Below are 23,122 nucleotides of genomic sequence, written 5' to 3'. Positions count from 1 at the left end.
GGTTTGTTTAAATGGAAACTGGAGTGTTGAACGTAGCTGCGCACTGGCTTGAACATAACCACCATTTTGACCGAACCAGACCTGTTCATAAATACCTGAACATACATGTTGAAACCACTCTGCAGAATTACAGAATTGTTATGCATCTATATGCATTATGCGCCGGGAGAAATTAGGAACCACAACACGCCACATATGTCCGGATCTATTGCTGCTACTTTAATCAGTTAATCATTTAACTTTAAAACGTCAGATATCAATAATGGGTTAAGACACCGTAGCAGAGGAGGACAGGAGACTGCAGTCGCCAGACACATGGTTAAACTCACTAGAGGATCGTGCGAGTACTCGCTGCTCACGTTAGCTGTCCTGAAACACTTGAAAGCAAAAAACATTTCCAGATCAAAAAACGCAAACATTTTACATTGGCAGATACTTCATCAAACACCACCATTTATATGTCTTCCTTTTCTAAGGGTTCCAAGATACGTAAATTCCCCCAACACAAAGCCAACATTATCTTGTGTTACAGTTTCATCAAAATAACAGTTTTTATAGGGGTGACACAAAATACAGCAAATACTATTCCAATATTAAAGTGCAATGAAAAACAATGGTGAGGGAGGAGGAATGAGGGAGGAGGTGAGACTGCATTGAGGGGTTAGGGGAGTGGAGGGGGGTGAGGGATGGAGGTCAAGGGTAATGGGAGAGGGGGAGAGGGAGGGAGGTGAGAGGAAGGGGTTGAAGGGATGGGAGGGAGGTGAGAGAAAGGGGTTGAGAGGAAGGTGTTGAAGGGAGGGAGGTGATGGGAAGGGGGAAGGGGTTGAGGGGAGGGAGGTGAGAGGAAGGAGGAAGGGGTTGAGGGGAGGGAGGTGAGAGGAAGGAGAAAGGGGTTGAGGGGAGGGAGGTGAGAGGAAGGAGAAAGGGGTTGAGGGGAGGGAGGTGAGAGGAAGGAGGAAGGGGTTGAGGGGAGGGAGGTGAGAGGAAGGAGGAAGGGGTTGAGGGGAGGGAGGTGAGAGGAAGGAGGAAGGGGTTGAGGGGAGGGAGGTGAGAGGAAGGGGTTGAGGGGAGGGAGGTGAGAGGAAGGGGTTGAGGGGAGGGAGGTGAGAGGAAGGGGTTGAGGGGAGGGAGGTGAGAGGAAGGGGTTGAGGGGAGGTTACTCTCCAGAGCGACAGCACGCCCTGAATCCACACTGCAGGTTCTGGCATCCACTGGCCGTGTCCGCATGGGGACCTGGAGAGAGACAGCATGGTGAGATCACACACGCACAAACACATGCTGGCTCACACACACACACTGTCTCATGCACAAACAAACCCACACACACCACCATATGTACCAGGCTACCAGACCTACACTGGGTTCAGCAGGCTCGGGTGTCTTCAGACAGTCCCAGGAAGAGGCCAGACACAGCAGGAGCTGAGCTCAGGATCATGCGAGTCCCTTTGCAGCTGATCTATACCTACCTGTCTTCCACCATCATACACAGTATGTGCGTGTGCGTGTATGTAGTCAGTATGTGTATCTGTGTGTGTGTGTATATGTATGTATCTGAGTGCGAGATGTACCTTGGATGTTGTCGCAGTAGTAGAAGTGTTCGTCGTTGAGGGCGGGGCAGGCAGACACGAGGTCCTGCAGGCCGCTCTCGGTGACCAGGAGACAGCCTGACAGGTTCAGGTGCTCCAGGAGAGGCAGGCCACCGCGCTGGGACAGAGCCCTGAGAGACACACACACACACACGCTTAGATAAACAAGACCACACACACACACGCGCTTAGATAAACAAGACCACACACACACACAGGTCCAGGCACCTCTACATGGTCTCAGAACCCCCTGGCAGAGGGAGGTGTTTGAGACCCTGGTCTGTGTTTATCTGACCCAGTTCCCAACCCAAGTTCAACATACCCAGGATATCTTTTAGTTAGCTGGCTTCACTAAGCCTAACAACAGCGATTGCGCATAAGCGGTGTGTGGACGGTGATTATCAACAGGTTAACTCAACCCAGGTGTGTTTACCTGAGGCCCTGGTCTGTGACCTGATAGCAACCCGACAGGCTCAGGAACCTCAGAGAACGTCTCCCTCCTGATTGATTAGTCCTGGGAGCAGGCTCTGGGCCCTGCGGCTCCTCGGCGGAGCGTTTAGTCCGAAGCTCGCCGCTGCCCCCCATGACAGGGGACTGACACTGCGGCCCGGCACCAGTCCTAAGGGCCGTGTCAGAGCAACATGTTGAGTGACCGCAGCTGGACAGCTGGCCGCGCTGACCAGGCCACAGGGGGGCGCCATAACCAGTCCTGAGGCTCCGCCTCTTGCTGCTTTTGCAGCAGCAGGCCCCTCCCCCCGGTGGCGTCTCCGAGAAGCCCCGCCCCTCGGAGACAGACATCCCTCGCCGGCTCCACTCTGCGGCGTCCTCAATGTCGGCCATTTCCGCCGCGTCCAGGAGCCAGACCTGGGTGGGGGGGGAGGGGGCGCCCCTACGCCCCTTGAAGATCAGCGCCGCTCGGCCCCGCCCAGCCGGACTTAGGCCACGCCCATCCGGGCACAAGCCCTGCCCAGCTGGATCCTGGCCCCGCCCATCAAGCAGGCGGAGGGGGGCAGGGGGGGCCTTGAGGAGCTTGGCGCGCCGGTCGGAGTGGTTCTTGAAGGGCGAAGGAAGAGACAGGTCCCCCAGCCCCACTGACAGCTTCTTCAGGGCGTGGTCAGTGATCTTCTCACAGCCTGATAGGTCGAGGTGCTCCAGAGACCGACACGCCCCCAGGGAGGACCAGCTGGGAGAGACAGGAAGAGGGGGGGAAAAAGCGAGTTTGAGAAGAAGAAAAAACGTGGACAGTATTTTGTCCTGTCCATATGTCGCTTTGGATGAAAGCGTACGCGACATAAATACATTCTGTCAAATATAACGAGGCCTGAAAAACTACATCTCAAAGTGAGGAGGGTTGAGGTAGATGGGGAGCGAAGAAGGGAAGGGGGAGGAGATGAGAAGGAAGAGGGTCCTCCTGTACCTGTCGAAGGCTGAGTCTGAGACGTCCGTCTGGGTGAGGTCCAGGTGGGTGAGGTTTGGACAGAGACTGAGGATCTGACGCACCTGGAACAAGATCACAAAAGCTCCAAAGCTAAAGCATCTGACTGCAGATCAAGAGGTCGCAGGTTATAATCCCTCCCCCGTATGATTAATACAATTATCATGGACGGACGAGCATTGGTTCCCATCAGCTAGCGTTCATCCGGAGGTGGTCGTACCATCTTGCTGGAGACGGTGGAGCTGTAGGCCAGGACGACAGTCCTGACAGAGGGCCCCACGGCCGGGAGAATGTTCTGGATCATCCCGTTCAGCAGCTGCTTCTCCCGCTGGGCCGCTCGGATCGCCAGGGAGTCCTCGTAGGACTCATCTAGATGGGGACAGATGTGAGGGGTACCACAACCAGGCTCCAGTAATGTTCCTCCTAAACATCCTTTGTAACATCCTCTATAACCTCCCTTCTAACAACCTAATAAACATCCTCTATAACCTCAGAAATGACATGCCGTCGTGTAAATAAGATAAATAACATAAGGTCATTTTTTTTGTTTAATAAAAGAGTAAGCTATAGACCTGTTTTATAGGAAAGGTAACCTTAAATGACTTATTTTGTGATCTGGCACTATATATAGGGGGGGCGGGGGGTGCCGTTGGGGGGGCGGGGCGCCCCCCTAATATAATGGTAGGGGAAACACTGAACCTCCCTTATTTACAACCATTCTAATGTTTATAACATCCCTCAGAACAGTCTAGCCGACAGTCCTCTCGCTCCTGACAGGATATCGTCCTGGACGACAGCTCACCAGACTCGTCCACGTCTGCGTCCTCGTCCCGCTCCTGATAGGCTCGCCCCTCGTCCTGCAGGCTCTTCACCCACTCCTCGTCCGGCTCCATGTCCAGCCCTGCCGGGGGGCCCCGGTAGCAGTCTCCTGGGAGAGGAAGGGTGCAGGGAGGTAAGGTAGAAAGGATGGAGGGATGGATGGAAGGAAGGGATGGATAGACAGATAGAAGGATGGGTGAGCATCAATCCACGCAGATAAGCAGTACTTACATGGTAGCTGAATGGGAGATGGATGGCTATGGAACAATAGACAGATGGATGGATGAAAGGATGGATAGATGGATGGAGGGATAGACGGATGGATGGATTCCTACCTCTGGTCCAGCGTACAGGGTACAGGTGTCTCCACAGGAAGCCCGTCCTGGTCAGCTCCCACCACGTCCTGCACACCAGGCTGCAGCGGCACAGGTCGTCAGGCCCCAGGTAGCGGAACAGCGCCAGCAGCACCTCGGAGGGCAGCGCCGACACGTGAGTGGACGACGCGCCGTGTTCCAGCTCTGGGGGAGCAGCAGCAAGCAAGGTCACACACACACACTCTGAGGTCGTGGGACGATAAGATCTGTAACACACAAACCCCCCCGAGCTCTACCCATGGCGTCCACAAGATGGCGTCTGACTAACCATCGTCCGTCTTCTCGTGGTCGGAGTATTTGAAGGCCTTGTGCAGCTCCTCCGCCTGGCTCCACAAGCTGAGGCCTTTCAGCACCTCGGCCGCAGAGTCGCAGCGCTGCGGGCTGCAGTGCTGGGCGATCACCTGCTTCTTGATGTCCTTCAGCTCCTCGTAGGAGAAGTACTGCATCAGCATGGGCTGGAACACCTGCAACACAGCTGGTCAGCTCACGCACCCAACACAATAATGACAATGACTAATTGTGTTGTTTTTTTATAGGACGCCCTTCACTGCCGCGGCAATCTCAGCTTATAAACAGCACACAAACTAGAATTATAATACTGCATGTTTTTTTATAGGATGCCCTTCATAGCGAGGAAATCTCAGCTCATAAACAGCACAAATGAATAACAATAATAATAACACTAATGATTACAACAGGGATCCTCCTGATACAGGACGCCCCTCATAATAATGTTGGCTCACAAATGGTACACAATAACATCTGGTAGTTAGTAAAGCTAGGGGACTAGTAAACAGCTGGTAGAGTTAGTGTAGCTAGGGTACTGGTAAACAGCTGGTAGAGTTAGTGTAGCTAGGGGACTGGTAAACAGCTGGTAGAGTTACTGTAGCCAGGGGACTGGTAAACAGCTAGTAGAGTTAGTGTAGCTAGGGGACTGGTAAACAGCTGGTAGAGTTAGTGTAGCTAGGGTACTGGTAAACAGCTGGTAGAGTTAGTGTAGCTAGGGGACTGGTAAACAGCTGGTAGAGTTACTGTAGCCAGGGGACTGGTAAACAGCTAGTAGAGTTAGTGTAGCTAGGGGACTGGTAAACAGCTGGTAGAGTTAGTGTAGCTAGGGGACTGGTAAACAGCTGGTAGAGTTAGTGTAGCTAGGGGACTGGTAAACAGCTGGTAGAGTTAGTGTAGCTAGGGTACTGGTAAACAGCTAGTAGAGTTAATGTAGCTAGGGGACTGTGTTACCTCCTCCTCCTCCTTCATGTGAGGCAGGAAGTCTTGTGTAAAGGCCTCCAGCCTCTCCTTCAGCTGCCGGGCATAGTTCAGCTGCTCGTGCTCACTCTGAAACACAGCATTACATTACTTATCTGACAACACACGCATACAGCTTCCTTACGACACACACACACACAGCTGCATATAGAGCTGCTTCCACACAGATAGAGCTGTCTGAAAACACAGACACACACACACAAATTGTTCACATTCAACAGACTCAGGTAAACAACTTGGAACTCTCCTGTCCTTTTCACCCAGTAACACACCCCCCCCCCCCATACTCAAGGCAACGAACGTCTGCAATATCATACCACACAATTGAATGACAAGCTAAGGTGTGACACCACCTAACAACCATTTACAAGTCCGGTGACTCTGGTCAGCAGACCAACACAAGCATCACGTAATGACATTTGGTTGTTGTGACCCATAAAAAGATACCTGGTTAAAAGACAACAGAACTGGACTGAATAGAATGTCCCCCCAAAACAGCACCCCAGCATGTGGTTTATATGAGCAGAAATAAAAACATTGGACAATTCCACTCTTGATTTTAAAATGTGGTCTGTCCACAGCTGAGGAATTTCCTCTGTGTGTTTTCAACACACAGGCATTGGGAAACAACGGATGTAAAAATGAACACAATTGCGCCATTCTCAGCCGGCAATGTTTGGTTTGCCCGTGGTAAGCAGGAACAACGGTGCATGACTCCTCTCCAAGCCCCACGCAGATCACTGACCTCTCCTGATACAACAGAAGTCAGCAGACCAAAACATGTTTTGCGGCCCACTCTGAAATACCATCAGATACACAGCCATCATAACACCCTCAGGCAACTCCCGATTATGAGCCTAAAGGCTTTTATAGGTTTTTGTATTCCCTACATCGTTTTATAACTATAATTATATGGGGTTGGGTAAAATTAATTGGTTGAGCATTTGACATGTTCAGGTTCGAAGCAACCTGTATAATGCTTGGAATAAAAGCGTCTGCTAAATGAATACATTACTAGTATAGTATACATAAATTCGGTTTAACATGAATCACCTTTACACTGCGGAGCCCCTTCTCAAATAGGGACAACATTTCCGAGAGCTTGTTGTCAGAGTGTACGTTGTACACAGTGCAGCTGCGTTGCTGAAGCAACCCGATGATGTACTCATTCTCGATCTGCTCATGCATCTTGAACTCCTTGAAGGTGGCACAGAGCGACTGGAGGAATGAGCGGAAGTCATTGTTGTTGGAGAAGTTGGTCTGCGACAGCTGTGGGGAACATGACGTGACACATAACGTTAAGTTACATCATTCGAGTACAAACAAATCCATATTGAACAGTTCAAAGCCAGCTAACGGATCGTTTTCTGCTGACAGTACATTAGAAGCACGAGTTATTTAGCTAAACGTTAACCTGCAGGTTACCGGAGAATAACTGATAGTTGAGTTCATAAGCAGCTTAAACTGTACTGCGTAGCTATCCAGCGAACTACGAAAACGCTACTGTTATTCACCACTAGCTTAACGATTTTGCTACCAGCTAGCTCTAGCTATTTAGTCATGCGTGGAATTAAAAAAAACATGTCGGCAAGTTCGATAATATGGCTCAGCTAGCTAGATCAGGAAACCAGAAACATACCCATTCCAGAAAACGAACATGATCGAGCTACATACGCGAAATAGCATAGATAGACTAGCTGGCGTAGCTGCGGAATGACAGCAGTGCTGCTACAGCTAGAGCTACTGTAGGGATCCAGCCATCTCGCTCGCAAAAGTAAACGGTTTAGTTATCACAGCAATCAGCCTAGGCACAAACAATACTAATACACACCTTCTCGCAGTAAAGACCCACCAACTGTTTCATTCGCCAGTGTGGGCCAGTAAATACATCCACCTCTTCTGGATAAGGTGCCATCATTACTCCATGAGAAACTCAAACAACCTGGGTCAGACTTACGTGGATTGCGTGAAGGCAGAAATCCGTCACGTCGTTACGTACAGTCGCACGTACATGCACAACAGAGCGCTTCTCTGGCGCTGTTAGTTAAAAGTTAGCCTATGTGATTGTTTTTTAATGTTATAACGTACAATTATTTAATTCGTAATTATTTAAAATAAATTATTGATTTATAAAATATAAGTTCATGTAATAATGTTGTCACAAACCAGTGCCCATAGTTAGCTAATAAAGGTTTTTTTTCTCTCAAACAAACCTGTATCTTTAGTTTTTCATATGTCCCTGGCAGGACTCGAGTAGGCTACTACAAATTACTAGTGAACAAAAGCAAATTTCATATTTATTATTATTCACATGATCTTTCTGGATGTGCAATGTTTGCACTCTGGGGGACATTCAAAGCATTGTGTGGTTAGTTATGGAAACACGCCGACAAAACGGACCAAGTCTGTTTTCTTTAATTAAATAGTATCATTATATTACATAGCCAAGCTCTCCTTTCTCCACTCGTAACTACTGCAAGCGTGTGGTTGCTAGGGTAAATGTTCACTGCAACAAACCTAAAGGGCGGGATGTGCATTGATTGGCATTTGTGTGAACCTCTAAGATAGCGACTGTAAGTCATTTGACCAATTGAACGTGATCAATGCAGTATAGTTAGATAGAGAGCAAGAAGGGGATGTTGAGGTGGTCCGATTTGATGCATCAAAGCAGCAGCAAGTCTGAGAAGCCGTATGGTAAGTAAACGGATATCTTTTCAGTAAAAATAAGACATTTATTAAGTTACCTGCTTCGAACGCACACGCAGACCTACCCTTTACTCCGTTTAGGCAGTGTGTATATATTCTGGCGGTAAAACCCAAATTGCTAACTAGTAACTAGTGTTATCGTTTTGTCAGCATTAGCAGCCCATGGCAAACTGACAGCTGGCCCTATGGGCCCACCTTAGCCATGTCATATGAATGAACCTAACACGTTAGAGCATCCGTATCACTCAAAACCGTTATTGTTCCATTATACAATCAACGGCCAGAACAGTTCGTAGCCAGTGTGCTTGGACTACTCTGTCAACAACGTGTTCGTAGTACCGTGCGGGACAAACTCGCAAGCCCAGTCAGTGAACATTATTTTGCATGACACTAGCCATATTGACCGCCGCCAGTATCCTTATTTAGCATGTGTAAAGTCGCTCACATTAGTTGACCACTTTCTTATTTTGTCTGTCTTTATTTCAGGCTTTCAATACAATGTACCCTCTGTAGCTCGAGCATGAGGATGCTGACGTCAGATAGACATGGAAAAGTATGAAAAGGTGAAGAAGATTGGGGAGGGGTCCTTTGGAAAGGCCATCCTTGTCCAATCCAAGGAAAATGGACAACAGTTTGTCATCAAGGAGATTAACATCTCTCGGGTAGGCAAAAGAGAAAGCCACAGTTTGCTCAATTGTTTTAATCAGTACTTTGCTAAAGACAAGGTCTCCCTCTCTCAGATGTCCAATAAGGAAAGACAGGAATCGCGGAAAGAGGTGGAGGTCCTTGCTAACATGAGCCACCCCAACATCGTCCAGTACAAAGAGTCATTCGAAGGTAAACACGCTCCATCTAAACCAGCTGGCATAGGGTCCCTCCAACACTAGGAAGTAGACCTCACAGAAAGGAAAACTAGTAAAACAAGCAAACTCTTCAAATATATTCTTTCGTCATTTCCTCTACACCAGCGGGGAGAGAGGCGTGTGTTTTTTACTGGTTGTTGCTAATGCCGAAGCTGTTCTGCGAGACCTGCACTCCACCAGGTCTATTAATATGCGAGGGAGGATGACCTCCTGCTATGCTATCTCTAATAACCATCCTGCTGTGTCTGTGTAACGTCAGCCTGGTTAAGAGACACGGGAATGACAGGGCTTATCTCTCCTTGGCGACTGAATCATTATATCAAATAACCCAGACTTGTTTTGCTTACTGTGTGTGCCTGTGTGTGTCTGTGTGTATATGGCGCATGTGTGTGTCTGTGTTTGGTGTGCGTGTTCTGCCTGTTCCAGAGGGCGGATGTCTGTATATTGTGATGGATTACTGTGAGGGTGGGGACCTGTTCAAGAAGATCAACTCCCAGAAAGGATCGTTGTTCTCGGAGGAGCAGGTACATCTCAGGACCCACTGATGAAACAGATTCACGTGTTTCTTTGTCATTTCATCTCTCTCTCTGTCTCTCTCTGTCTCTCTGTCCGTCTGTCTGTCTGTCTCACTCTCTTAATGGTTGTGTCAACAGGCTCTCTAGTTGGTTTCACCTGAACCTCCTCTGTCTCTCTGTCGTAGATTCTTGATTGGTTCGTTCAGATCTGTCTGGCTCTGAAGCACGTTCACAACCGCAAGATCCTCCACAGAGACATCAAATCACAGGTAGGAACGAACACAACCCAAGCAGGAAAACTGTATACTTGAAAATAAAAAAACATTACAATGTTTTAAATCAGAGCTTAATACATTTTAAGTATACTTTAAGGATATCCTTTGGGAAGGCTCTCTATCCATCTACTTTATATAAAACTGTTAGAACTCTGCACTTCTGATGCTTGATTTTCTGTTTGGAAGTAGCTTTGGGTAAAAGAGCTGACTTAGTGGTATTCACAGTCATAACACTAACACTGTCTTGTAAAATCCATGTCCTAGAATATATTTCTGACCAAAGATGGAACAGTCCAGTTGGGAGACTTTGGGATTGCCCGGGTGCTCAATAGGTAAGTGCCACTGTCTTCTTGGTTAAATAACATTTATATGACATACTGTATGTACAGAACATAGGGTATGCTAGTGTTGTGGGAACAGGGTTGGAGAACCCTGGGATGAAAGTGTTGGGGCCGAGCTCCACCATGATGCTCAAATCTCTCTCCTCTCCCCTCTCTCTTTCAGCACTGCGGAGCTAGCCAGGACATGCATTGGGACGCCCTACTACCTTTCACCTGAGATCTGTGAAAATAAGCCCTACAATAATAAGAGGTAGCCTACCTCATGTCTGTCACAGCCTGGGGTCACGGACCTCTGGGGTCATCGGTTGTGTCACCAACACATTGACAAGGGGCAGATTTCATTGGACGCAGGGGTTTCATGTAGTTGACCAACTTTAATAACCCTTACACACACACTCACACACAGGTGCAAAAGGCGTCTCTACTCAGCACTCAAGTCACACCCATATGCAAGCACACACACAGACATAGTGTCACAGCACATTTACAAGGGGTGGAAGTCGCTGAAATCAAACCGTTGGTATTCACAAGCTCTTACACATGCACACACACACACACCCACACACACATGCTGTGTCGTGCTGAGTCACTGAGGTGCGTGGTTGTGAGTGTGAGTGTGTGTGGTCCGGGGATGATGTCACGGTGTCATGTGTCCACTTTATAAAGTCCCTCGGCTCGTGTACATCCACAACAGGAAGCAGCTCTTATTGATTTCTTCGCGGCCCTATTTAAATATGCCTGTAATCTAATCAACCCCAGTTACAGGAGTCTGTAATGAGCTAGAGGCTGCAGCTCCACACTGGAGCACCTCCTGTTCTGCTCCCAGCACTGTGGAGCTCTTGGGGTGTTTCTAGTGTGTTTCTGGAGTGTGTGGTGTGTTTCTCGTACGTTTTTAGTGTGTTTCTGTCCCGTTTTCCTCCCTTTCCAACTGGAGGCCCTATCTGGCCGCATGCAGCGAGCACAAAATAACACTCAGTGAACAAGGGAAGCTTGTACCCAAAGGAACTTACCCCCTCTCTCTGTCGTTCTGTGTCGTTCTCCCCCTCTTCCCCTCTCCCTCTCTTCCCCTCCCACTCTCCTCTAGTGATATTTGGGCCCTGGGGTGTGTCCTGTATGAAATGTGCACCCTTAAGCATGCAGTAAGTATCCAGTGTGAGTGTGATGGAGGCTGGGTTTGGGGTGGAGTTGGTTAGTTAGCGGTGGTGACCTCAGCTGACCTCTCATATATAATGCATGCATGTCCAGCCAATCCCTGCAAGCAGCTTTTCATAAGCAGATTATTTCCTGTGGAGCTTTGGCATATTAATATCATGTCTACATACATGATGTCTACATAGATCATTTTCGACAATATCTGGTCTTTATGTTTATTAAATCAACAATATCTGGACAATATTTCTATAATCTCCACAATATCTGTATCACCTCTACAATATTTTCTCTATACCAACATGACGCTTCAGTCGTTCTCAGTGTTTTCCATCTCATCTTCTCAGTTCGAGGCCGGCAACATGAAGAACCTGGTCCTGAAGATCATCCGTGGCTCTTACCCCCCAGTGTCGACCCACTACTCCCAGGACCTGCGCTCCCTCCTGGGCCTGCTGTTCAGACGCAATCCCCGGGAGCGGCCTTCAGTCAGCAGCGTGTTGGACAAGCCCTTCCTCATTCACCGGATACCCCGGTTCCTCACCCCGCAGGTGGGACGCATTGCCACCCCAAATGGAAACACTCACCCCTTCCATCCGCCTCCTCCTCTGTGAGTTATGGCGTAGTCATCGCTCTCTCCCCCTTCCCCCCCCCCCCTTCAGGTTCTTGCTCAGGAATTCAGCCATGCCTTCCGAATCAAGCAGCCAGGAGTATGTGCTGCACAGGTGGCACCAGGTGAACACCCTCAGCACCTCAGAAACACCCCTCAACGCCCCATAAATCACACAGAAACACACCACAAATGCCGTAGAAACACCCTTTCGGAAACAGCCCCAGAAACACCCTAGACACCTCACACTCTGCACACGCCTGTTACCCCTGGCCTTTTTAACAAGACTCAAGAGCATGGTTGTGTTTCGCCCCAGCAAAACGGTCCGCCCCTGCCGCCACGCCCCTAGCCCCGGCCCAGAAGATCACCAAACCAGCCGCCAAATACGGAGTGCCTTTGACCGTCAGGAAAACCTCAGAACCAGCCAAGAAACCTGCCGACAGGAAGCCAGCGGCGAAACACAAACCGGTTAGTGTTGGGGGTCCCCTGGAGGTCGTGGAGCTGACCTCTGACCTCTGTCAGCAGGATCCCCCCCCCCCCCCAGCTGAAGGGTCTCCATGGTTACCTACCTTCCTGCTCGTTGTGTCTTGAGCCTCACTCGCTGTGTGTTTGTGTAGATGTCTTTCATCTTACACGTGTTGGTATTGTGTTTGTGTGTGTGTGTGTGTGTGTGTGTGTGTTTACATCCTCTGAACCACAATGTCATATGTTGGCCAGGCCCCTCCCCCAGCAGTCAACCAGAGAAGAGTGAGTCGAGTGGAGGAAGAGAGGAGAAAATATGAGGTACAACTGAGAGCTGCCTCCTCTTCCTTCCCTCACCTGCTTTAACTACCAGATATCTCCCCTTTCCTCCTCCTATTAACCAGAAACGAGTTCCCTCCTCCCCCTACTGCTCTCATTACTTCAGAGAGCCTCCCCTCCCTTCTCCTCCTCCTCCTCCCTGAAGAGAAGTCTGACCCCACTTCTCTTCCTCCTCCTCCCTTAAGAGAGCTCTGCCTCTCCTCCTCCTCTTCCTACAAAGGTGCTGCTCCCCGCTCCTCTCTGTAGATGTGCTCCGCCTCATGACTAACCAAGCTCTCTCTGCCCCCACCCCCTCCACCCCGCAGGAAGGCGCGAGGAAGAAGAGGATGGAGCTAATAGAGAGGGAGAGGAAGCACAGGGAGCAGGTGAGCGTCCTTAAAATGTCCAGTCTCCCCCCTCCAGCCTCCCCCCTCCAGCCTCCCCGCCTCAAGCCTCATGTCCCCCTCCAGCCTCCCCCCTCCAGCCTCCCCCCTCCAGCCTCATGTCATGTTCCTGTATGTCCCCCCTCCAGCCTCCCCCCTCCAGCCTTATCCCTCCAACCTCCACCTCAAGCCTCATGTCATGTTCCTGTATGTCCCCCTCAGATGTTCCTGTTGAGAGCAGGACAGATGAAGAGGCTGGAGAGGGAGAAGGTGAGTGACCGGTCGATGTCCGATAGACACACGCCTGTAGAGCCCCTAGCGATCTGTGACCTCTGACCTGTGACCTCTGCCTCCAGGTGAACAGGATCAACCGGGCGAGAGAGCAGGGCTGGAGGCACGTCCTCACCTCCAGTGGGGGCAGCAGTCCCGAGAGGAAGGTGAGACCTCATCATCATCATCCTCATCCTTTATATTTAAAATGATTAAAATAAAATTGAAAAAATATATAATTAAAAACTTTTAACCCCCAAAAAATGTAAGGTTATTTTATTTAATGTGTATATTATTATTTTTTTTTTTTTTTTCCAATTCTTCTCCATTACTCACTCCCCTCACAGCAGAGTTTTGGAGGTGGTGGGGTGGGCGGGGGTCCAGACCTGGCCCCTGGTCCTTCTCCCAGCCCAGCCCCAGGCCCTGGCAGAGGCCTATATGAGCAGTACCACTCTGCCCTGGACCTTCTATGCAAACCCCAGCCCAGAGAGGGCGCCAGAGAGCCAGGGCCTGCCATGGGGGACCATATTCCCATCAGGTGAGGGTTCACCTCGGCTCCTGTGGATGTACGACTGTCGGTGTGAATGGCTGAGAGGCTGTCTGTGTTTATGACTGCCTTGCTCCTGATTATGACATGTGTGTGTCAGGGGTGTGCCCAGCGGTGTTGCCCGTGCGCCGGACCGCGTGGCGGTGAGGAGAGAGCTGAGGAGGCTGGAGCACGTGACCAAACACGCCCACATCAGCAGGTAACACCATCTCTACCTGATAACCCCTCCACCATCACCAGCTGCTATTGACCCCCACCTCAGCAGGTAGGAGTTAGTGATGTCATCAGCGTGCGCCTTGTTCTGCAGGCAGCGCGGCCAGGTGGCGGCGGGGAGGGCGTGTCAGGTGGAGGAGTTCCTGCAGAGGAAGAGGGAGGCCATGCTGAACAAGGTCCGCGCGGAGGGACAGCTGGTACGCACTCCTCCCCCCCCCCCCATCCTCCTCTCCTTCACACTCATCCTGGGAATGTGGGTATAGTTCAGTGGGAGAGCGTTTAACTGACTTGAGGTTGCAGGTTTGAATCCCCCTCCCCTGCTGGTTGATTTGGAAAAACAATGAGGCAGGAAGGAAGATTTCCAGGGGGAGGGATTTGTGTGTGTGTGTGTGTGTGTGTGTGTGTGTGGGGGGGGGGTTCTGAGGTTGCTGTGGGTGTAATTGGTTCAGGGGTCTACGGAGGAGCAGAGTGTTAAGTCTGAGGAAAGGAGGTTGTGTGTGTGTTGGAGGTTGTGTGTGAGAGAGAGGGATAGGTTGTGCGTGTCTAAAGTGTGGTTGACCGCTGAACAGGGATCTCGGCAAAACCTGGCAGCCGTCTACGGAGGCCGGGGCAGCTCTGCCCCCTGCAGGAGGCCCAAGGAGGAGGAGGTAGGGCCTCACCTCTCCAGACTCCCCAAGCCTCACTCGTCCAGCCTGCTCCCTCCAGACTCACCCATCCAGCCTCCCCCATGCCTCACCCCTCCGGCCCCACTTGTCCATCCCGCTTCTTCCAGTCTCCCCCATGCTTTGCCCCCCCCAGACTCCCCCCCTCAAGTCTCCATCCTCCAGCCTCACCCCTCCAGCCTCCTCCATGCCTCTCCTCCAGCCTCACCCCTCCAGCCTCCTCCATGCCTCTCCTCCAGCCTCACCCCTCCAGCCTCCTCCATGCCTCTCCTCCAGCCTCACCCCTCCAGCCTCCATCTCTCTGACATCAACCGGAGTTTGGCTGCTTCTTTGTTGGTGTCTGCATGGCACTACCTCCAGACACGCCCTCAACAGCGCCCTCCATTGGACACGCCCTATACTGCATGCTGTGTGTGTGTGTGTGTGTTGGCTAGCAGATGTGTCAGGCCTGATATATTAATTTGTTTGGATCCGTTTAAGCTCTTTTATTTGGTCCTCTCTGTATGAAATGTTTGTGCTCCTTTATATTGCCTGTCCGACTGTTTGGCTGGTCTGTTCGACATGCATGCTGTCATGCAGAGGAAAGGTTAACAGGATATCAGCTGTTCTCGTGTCTAAACTGCTGACGTGGCTTGGTTGTAAATGCTGATGCCTAAAGCTCAAAGCTGTGTGTTATAACACTTAATATGGGAACACTCACTCAACATTCATTTTGTGAATGTCACTGTGACACCATTGTGGTCTTCATACATTTGTTTGAATATGCAAATGTGTGTCTGTCCTATGTTGCATGTGTGTGTGAGTGAGTCCCACTGTAATGTGTGTGTGTGTGTCCCAGCATCATGTGTTTGTGTGTAACGTGTGTGTGTGTCCCAGCATCATGTGTTTGTGTGTAACGTGTGTGTGTGTGTGTTGTTCCAGGAGTATCTGGCTAGGCTGAGGCAGATCCGGCTGCAGAACTTCAACGAGCGTCAGCAGCTGAAGGCCCGTCTCAGAGGACAGAAGGTACCGGACCCTCACCTGGTTACACACCTACCTGGTTACACACCACACCTGGTAGACATGGTGAAGATGATGGTTTTGATCAGGTCCTCTAACCCAGACATGGTGGTGATGCTTCTGGTCGTTTCCATTAACACTCTCTCTCGCTCTCTCGCTCTCTCTCTCTCTCTCAGTACGACAGTGATGGTTCTGACAGCCAGGAGTCCAGTGAGGAGGTGGAACTGAGGAGGAAGAAGATTGAGGCTCTGAAGGTGTGTAGTGTGTCTGTCTGTCTGTAGTGTGTGTGTGTAAGGTGTCAGTGTCTGTTGACCATTGAAGAGGAAGATTCTTAAAGACACCACCAGTAGATCTGAGAGGATGTAATTAACTCTGTGTGTGTGTGTGGGGGGGGCAGGCCCAGGCCAATGCCCGGGCGAGCATTCTGAAGGAACAACTTGAGAAGAAGAGGAGAGAAGCTTATGAGAGAGAGAAGAGGGCTTGGGAGGACCATGTAAGCTCACATTCCTCCTCCCTCTCTCTCCCCTCCTCCCTCTCTTCCACCCCCTCCTCCTCCCTCTCTCCCCCTGCCCCCGATTCACCTCCTTTCTCCACCCCCCTCTCTCCTACCCCAGTACCTCCTCTCTCTCCCCCCTCCTCCCCACCATCTCTCCCTCCTCCTCCACTAGCGTCTGACCCTCCCCTGTGTTTTGTGTTAGCTTGCAGCTCGAGGCTTCAAGGTCGCCATGGTAGCGAATGGTGCGGTAGCTGCTGTAGCCCCTCCCCCTCCTCAACCAGGCCCCGCCCCTCCTCCGGAAGCTGTAGCTAAAGCCCCACCCGCATCCAAACCCTCTGCTCCAGTCATCTCCATGACGGCCGCGCTGAAGGACGTCGGTGCAGTCAGTACACCTGGCCGATCGCGTTTCTCCTCACATGAGTACTTAATATTGTGTGTGTGTCATGTTTAAGAGCTTGTGTGTGTGTCTCATCTTGCGTCTGGGCAGATTTCTCCCCTGAAGGAGGAGTCTAGTGGGGCAGAGGGTGCTGCAGTTATACTGGTGAGTGATGTTGGTCTGTCCCCTGGTCTGGTCAGTTGGCTGGTCAGTCTGCTGGACAGTCTGCTGGACAGTCTGCTGGACAGTCTGCTGGTCAGTCTGCTGGTCAGTCTGCTAACTCTGGCTTTGGTGTTCGAGTGAGAAGAAGGAGATTCTTCGCAGACTGAACCACAACCTGAAGATCCAAAGCCCAGAAGAGAACCCTGACCTAAAGAGCCAGGCTCCAGAACAAAACCAGAACCAGGACACCCACAGCTCAGCACAGAACCAGGACCAGAGAACCTCGACCCTAGAGGAGAACCAGGAGAAGAAGAATAAAGAAGAGGAGCAACGTGGCTCGGCTCCACCCTCTGATGGAAAACGCCCCTCCCCCCTGCAGAATCGACCAATTGGCGAGGGGCATCCGTCATCCGCTGGAGACAGGAAGAGGTGGGAGGCTGGAGGTTCTCCGGTTCTCTCTGTGGCCCAACAGACCCTGGAAGAGACGGGCACTAGGACAGCAGGTGAGCTGGGCTCTCTCACGCTATCTTTCATTCATTTAGCAGACGCTTTTAGACAAACGGTGCATATGGACAGTACAGCAGGAAGAACATACAGAAAAAATTAAATGCGCTGCTGCTAAGTGCTGTGCTTCTGCTCCATCTCCCCCCTAGGCCCCCAGACTCTGTCCCCAGAAGAGAGGCCGTGTTCTGGGGGAGATCGGAAGAGGTGGGAGGCTGGAGGTCCTCCGGTCTTCTCTGTGGCCCAGCAGACTCTGGAGGAGACCTGCTTCAGGACGGCTGGTCAGTCACACGCTCTCCATAACTGAGTGCAACGCATGTTGACCTGAGAGATCTTCTGTCTAAAGTGGTGTGTGGTTTGTGCGTGCATGTGGGTACATGTATCTGTGTGTGTGTGTGTGTCTCAGAGCACACTACTGGTGAGGTGATCTGCATGGAGGCTCTGCAGGAAGAGGAAGCCCCCAGGAAGGCGTGGGGGCGGAGCCCCGATTCTCGGGTGCTGAAGGTTCTACAGGAGGCGGAGCTTCAGCCACTCACTCAGCTGCTGGAGAATGTCAGCGTCTGCAGGGATCCACTTCCTGTCTGCAGGGATGCACTTGCTGTCTGCAAAGATCCACTTCCTGTCTGCAAAGATCCACTTCCTGTCTGCAGGGATGCACTTGCTGTCTGCAAAGATCCAGTTCCTGCCTGCAGGGATCCACTTCCTGTCTGCAAGGATGCACTTGATGTCCGCAGGGATCCACTTCCTGTCTGCAAAGATGCACTTGTTGTCGGCAAAGATCCACTTCCTGTCTGCAGGGATCCACTTCCTGGTGAGTCACTACTAAACCACCTATCAGCATCCACCTAGCGTATAGCAAGCCTATCAGCTCACAGGTTGGGCGTTCACGATGAATACTGTTAGAACGATGCACTTCTGGATCCTTGATTTTTGGCTTTTGTTTGTCGCTTTGGATAAAAGTGTCTGCTAAATTAACCAAATGTCAAACGAATCTGACTGCTTTCCAGACGGCCAAAAGCAGAGGGTGGAGATGGAGGTTGTGGGAGGAGCCACAGCGGCGACACCAACAGAGCTGACCCCTGCTGTTGCGGGTCAGAGGGCAGGGGTCAAGGGTCAGGCAGTAGGGGTGACCTCTGGGGACACTCAGGGGCAGAAGGAGAGCCCGGCCCTCATACAGGAGATGCTGCCAACACCGTCTCCAGGTGTGGAAGGTGAGAGGGGCTCGTGCAGATGGTGCCAGGTGGGGTGGGGGGGTGGTGGTGCTGGGTGGGGTGGGGGGGTGGTGGTGCTGGGTGGGGTGGGGGGGGGGGGGGAGGTGGTGCCGGGTGGGGTGGGGGGGTGGTGGTGCTGGGTGGGGGGACAGATGTGTGTGGGGGTTGGGGGAGGGCTTAAGCTCTTTATCTGGGCCAACAGCTAGTGAGACGCTGTCTCTTCCCTCTTAGATCCAGCAGACCTGGAGGCCATGGTCCTGGAGGACGGCCCCAGGAAGGCCTCACATCCCCCTGCTGGAGTAGTGCTGGCGTGGGAGCACAAGGCCACCAAGCCTGGGTGGGTTGACTGGCACCTCCTCCTTGTCTGGATGTAGACAACCAGGAGAGGCCAACATTGAGGATTCAATACTCAAATATGTCATCATCATTTTAATATAAGGCTAATCCTTATTCAGTCATTCCCTGAGTCAAAATCATATTTATGAATTATTGGTATGCAATATATCCTTGACTTTTCTGTGCTTCCCCTGTCAGGCCACTAGAGGGCAGTGTAACTCCAGCAGAGACTGAAGATGCTGCAGAGAAACCAGAGACTCAACCCGAACCCTCAGGTTAGATGAGAGGAATGGTCTTCTAGAGTCTTCTTTAGGTTTCCTCTTTGCTGTACTTGGAAGTTCACCAACACTTTCTCGCCCTCCCTCCTCCAACTCTCCTCTCTCCCTTCCTCCTCTCTCTATCCTTCTCTCCCACTCTCTCTCTCCCTCCTCTCTCCTCCTCTCTATCCTTCTCTCCCACCCTCTCTCTCCCTCCTCTCTCTATCCTTCTCTCCCACTCTCTCCCTCCTCCAAATCTGCCTCTCCCTCCTCTCTATCCTTCTCTCCCTCCTCCAACTCTCCTCTCTCCCTCCCTCCTCTCTCTATCCTTCTCTCCCACTCTCGCCACCCCCTCCTCCTCCCCCAGCTGTCTCAGTGTGCGAGGAGCCTCTGTTCAAGCTCCTCTCCCCGGCCCACCGTCGCACCGCCGCCCTGGCCGCCCTCTCGGCCCAGTCCTCCCTGGACGAGTCCTCCTCGTCCCTGGCCTCGCGCTCGCGCTCCGTGTCCCCCCTGCGCTCCAAGAACCACCAGGCCCTCTTCATCGGACTCTCCACCGGCATGTTCGACGCCAACAACCCCAAGGTGACCGCGCGACGGCGTGAGGGCAAGAGTCAAAAGGTTGAGGTGACCGTAGTGGTTCCTCGGTGTCCAGGCTCTGGACGTCCTCCTCTGCGTAGCACAGCTATCTCTATGGAAGGGGGTGTGGGAGTTAATGGGTGGAGGGTGGAGTGGAGGGGGTGGAGTGGGGTGGAGTGGAGGGGGTGGGGTGGAGTGGATGGAGGGGGTGGAGTGGGGTGGAGTGGAGGGAGGGAGGGAGGGATGGGGTATTTTTAGAATCCGCTTCAGGTTGTTTTATTAATGAAGAATCCTGGAATGGAGCCATATCTGTTAATCACATGATCTGGAGCAGAGGGATGATGGAGGGAACGTTGGATGGGCTTCTGGAGCGAGAGATGGATGGATGGAGGAAAGGAGGTGAAGAGGGGGAGGTAGAGAGATGGAGAGAGGGGAGGGAAAGAGAGAGAGGGAGGGATCATCCATCATCCTGCATGTTTCATAACACCCATCAGAGACAGGGAGGAGTGCAGTCCTCTCTTACACAAGGTGAGCTGTGTGTGTGTGTGTTTTGTTTATGGCTCCCTCTGTACAGAGCGTTATTAATGCAATCTTTCCACATACCAAGGGCCACTCCACCGACCCTGACACACACACACACACACACTCAGACCCGTAACCTCAGATGTGCTTGGCACTCAAGCACACTCCAACTCTGACAAGTATGAAACTACATCCTCACTGTGTGTGGGTGGGCGTGTGTGTGTGTGTGGGTGGTGTTTGTTGTGTGTGGGTCACATTAGGGGTGTGCTTGAGTGTTTGTGTAACTGTGTGTGACCTTGGTTGTGTGTGTGTGTGTGTGTGTGTAGATGCTGAGGACCTGCTCCCTGCCAGACCTCAGCAGAGTGTTCAGCTGTGTGCAGGACCCGGCAGGGCCCGGCGAGGACGCCGCCCCCCTCCCCCCCCTAGAGATGGACGACCTGGACGAGGAGGGGGCGGTGAAGGACGAGGACAACTCAGAGACTGAGGAGTAAGACACACACACACACACACAGTCACACACAGTTACATACACACGCACACAGTCACAGACAAACACACATTCCTCTGTGTTTCTCTTGCTCTCTCTCTATTTATAGCTGAGCTACACTAAAGTGTTCTAGCTGAGAATATTCTGTGTGCCTTTTAGAGCAGACATGCTGGGTGTGGATAGGTGTGTGTGTGGATGATGGGTGTGCGTGTGTGGTGGGTGTGTGTGTGGACGACAGGTGTTTGTGTGCGAGAATGGTGTATGGGCGACAGACAGGTGTGTGTGCGAGAGAGACAGGTGTGTGTGTGTGGCTGACTCGGTGTGTGACGTCCCCTCAGCGCGTACGAGGACGAGGACCTGCGTGAGCTGCGGGCCTCCATGGAGAGACTCCTGCAGGAGGAGGAGGAAGAGGAGGAGGAGGAGGAAGAGGAAGAGGAGGGAGACTTCAACGGAAACCCCCCCGGGGAGGAAGAGGAGAACGGGCCTGCTGCTGGAGGGGAGGAGGACGGCCTCACAGGCATGGTGGTGGACGACGATGATGAGGATGATGATGAAGAGGAGGAGGAGGAGGAGGAGGAGGGGTCTAACCGGAGCCTGGGGGAGGAGGATCCAGGAGAGACGCTCACGAACGGCTTGGGGGAGGAGCCTCAGAGCAGCGAGAGCCAGCTCAACGAGGAGTGGCAGTCAGGTAGGTCGGGAGGTCAAAGGTCACCTCCTTCACCCCCACCCCCCCCCCTCCCCCCAGGTCACATGGTAGAAGCACAAGGTTAGACTAGGGAGTATAGAGAAGCTAGTGGGGAGTATTAGTGGCAGTATAGTGACGGCCGCCTGTCTCTGCAGACGGGAGCGGTGAGGAGGAGGAAGGTGAGGCGGAGGAGCAGGACAGCATCTTCAGCCGCCTGGAGGAGCTGCGCTTCAACCTGGAGCAGGAGATGGGCTTCGAGAACTTCATCGAGGCCTACAACAAGATCAAGGTAGGGAGCATCTGAGGCCCACAACAAAGTCCTGGGTGTTTTGGAACCCTAACCCTACAACAAGGTTGTGTGTGTGTGTGTGAAGGCGTTTCACGAGGACGAGGACGAGAACATTGACATGGGCTCTAGCATGGTGTTAAGCATCCTGGGAACTGGGCACCAGCACCTGTACCCCAACATCCTGCACCTGGTAATGGCAGACGGGGCTTACCAGGAAGGTGAGGAGTCTCTCTCTCTGTCTCCCTCTCTCTCCCTCTCTCTCTCTGTCTCTCCCTCTCTCTCTGTCTCTCTCTCTCTCTCTGTCTCTCTCTCTCTGTCTGAACTCTGACCCTCGGGCTCTCTGTTTACTCTGTCTCTCTATCCCGCTTCTTATCTTTCTCCCTCCGTCACCCTCAATCTCTTCCTCGCTCTCTTTCTCTCCCACTTCCTGTCTGTAACTCAATCTGTCTCCCTATCTGTCTCTCACTCTCTGTCTCTCTCTCTCTCTTCCTATCTCGGTCCCTCTCGCATTTCCTGCCTTTCACTCGCCCCTCTCTCTCTCTCTGCCTTCCCTCTGTACTGTCCTCTAGATAATGATGAATAGGGGTGTGTGTGACCGAGCCCTCGGCAGCAAAGGACAATCTGACGTCTTCCCATGATGCTCAGCGAGAGCCAGAGGACGGCCTCTGATTGGCCCCCGGGGCGTCCATGCATGATGAACATTGTGTACGACTTCACTTCCTGCTTCAACATTCTGATATTTACTTTACCACTGGCATCCGTGTGAGGGAGTCAAGTTGACCTTTCTAGTAACCAAAGTGACACTTATTGTTTTGTCAACTGTAGATGTCTGTGTTTGTATTTCAGAGTTTTTTTTCCTGTATTGTCAGGTGTGTGCTGGTAGAATCAAGCATGTTTGGCAGGTGGGGAGGAACACCGTAGACCCACAAGTATTGTTGGTGAATCTTCAGTATATCCACAGGGATCTGTTAGTAGATTCTTCGGTTCCTCACAGATCCAGTTGCTTCTCATTCCGGACTGCAGTCACTACTGTACCTTCCGAAACCAGGTCAACCTCAGACACGATCTTACATTTCTGCTCAGACTCGTTCAGATTCCAGTCGAAACCTTTTTCTTACTCGTGTTTTGCATAACGGCAGAGGTCAAAGGTTATATAAGGCATTTTTTCCACATTTCTTACCGGTTCAGCTAACACTAACAATCGCAGCGAAAGGTGAGACTTTCTGGTGAGAAGGTTATACTGTATGTTGCCATAGTAGCGGCTGTACTGGATTTCTGTCTGCTTATGTATGTGAGATCAGATTATTACTCTACAGAGAGGATCGTAAAGAGGTATTTAAAGAAGAATGGCTCTAGATTTTAAAGCACTGTTACTATTTGATGATAAAGTATAAATATTGTACATCTTTATAATATTCAATAAATGCTTACATT

At 51.5% G+C, this 23,122-nt stretch overlaps 2 protein-coding genes across 4 annotated transcripts; one reads left to right on the top strand and one right to left on the bottom strand.

Moving 5' to 3' along the window:
- Positions 1 to 198: 198 nt before the first annotated feature.
- On the bottom strand, positions 199 to 7,469 carry fbxl5 (F-box and leucine-rich repeat protein 5). Its single transcript, XM_062450607.1, has 12 exons — positions 7,312 to 7,469; positions 6,534 to 6,749; positions 5,454 to 5,549; positions 4,483 to 4,678; positions 4,176 to 4,358; positions 3,824 to 3,949; positions 3,242 to 3,390; positions 3,004 to 3,086; positions 2,020 to 2,769; positions 1,569 to 1,717; positions 1,123 to 1,233; positions 199 to 842 (listed from the first exon to the last, which is right to left on the bottom strand). The coding sequence occupies exons 1-11, from the start codon at positions 7,396 to 7,398 to the stop codon at positions 1,157 to 1,159; spliced, it is 2,112 nt and encodes a 703-aa protein (XP_062306591.1). The 5' UTR covers positions 7,399 to 7,469; the 3' UTR covers positions 199 to 842; positions 1,123 to 1,156.
- Positions 7,470 to 8,048: 579 nt separating this feature from the next.
- nek1 (NIMA-related kinase 1) lies at positions 8,049 to 23,122 on the top strand. 3 transcript variants are annotated; one of them, XM_062450662.1, is made up of 36 exons: positions 8,050 to 8,174; positions 8,673 to 8,848; positions 8,927 to 9,023; positions 9,476 to 9,573; positions 9,750 to 9,833; positions 10,104 to 10,171; positions 10,344 to 10,430; positions 11,265 to 11,319; positions 11,677 to 11,877; positions 11,989 to 12,061; positions 12,253 to 12,404; positions 12,654 to 12,719; positions 13,043 to 13,102; positions 13,322 to 13,369; positions 13,456 to 13,536; positions 13,717 to 13,907; positions 14,017 to 14,115; positions 14,224 to 14,326; positions 14,699 to 14,776; positions 15,713 to 15,796; positions 15,967 to 16,044; positions 16,188 to 16,283; positions 16,489 to 16,668; positions 16,774 to 16,836; positions 16,970 to 17,327; positions 17,478 to 17,606; positions 17,732 to 18,136; positions 18,333 to 18,536; positions 18,768 to 18,873; positions 19,071 to 19,147; positions 19,497 to 19,711; positions 20,554 to 20,714; positions 21,053 to 21,402; positions 21,555 to 21,688; positions 21,774 to 21,906; positions 22,258 to 23,122. In XM_062450662.1, the coding sequence occupies exons 2-36, from the start codon at positions 8,732 to 8,734 to the stop codon at positions 22,269 to 22,271; spliced, it is 4,545 nt and encodes a 1,514-aa protein (XP_062306646.1). In that variant the 5' UTR covers positions 8,050 to 8,174; positions 8,673 to 8,731; the 3' UTR covers positions 22,272 to 23,122. The 3 variants fall into 3 exon arrangements, with proteins under 3 accessions (XP_062306648.1, XP_062306646.1, XP_062306647.1); XM_062450663.1 differs by having other exon boundaries at positions 8,072 to 8,174; positions 8,700 to 8,848; XM_062450664.1 differs by lacking the exon at positions 14,699 to 14,776 and having other exon boundaries at positions 8,049 to 8,174.

Source organism: Osmerus eperlanus, chromosome 24, assembly GCF_963692335.1.
Source record: "Osmerus eperlanus chromosome 24, fOsmEpe2.1, whole genome shotgun sequence".
Classification (NCBI taxonomy): Eukaryota; Metazoa; Chordata; class Actinopteri; order Osmeriformes; family Osmeridae; genus Osmerus; species Osmerus eperlanus.
This window is presented reverse-complemented; position numbering and strand designations above follow the sequence as displayed.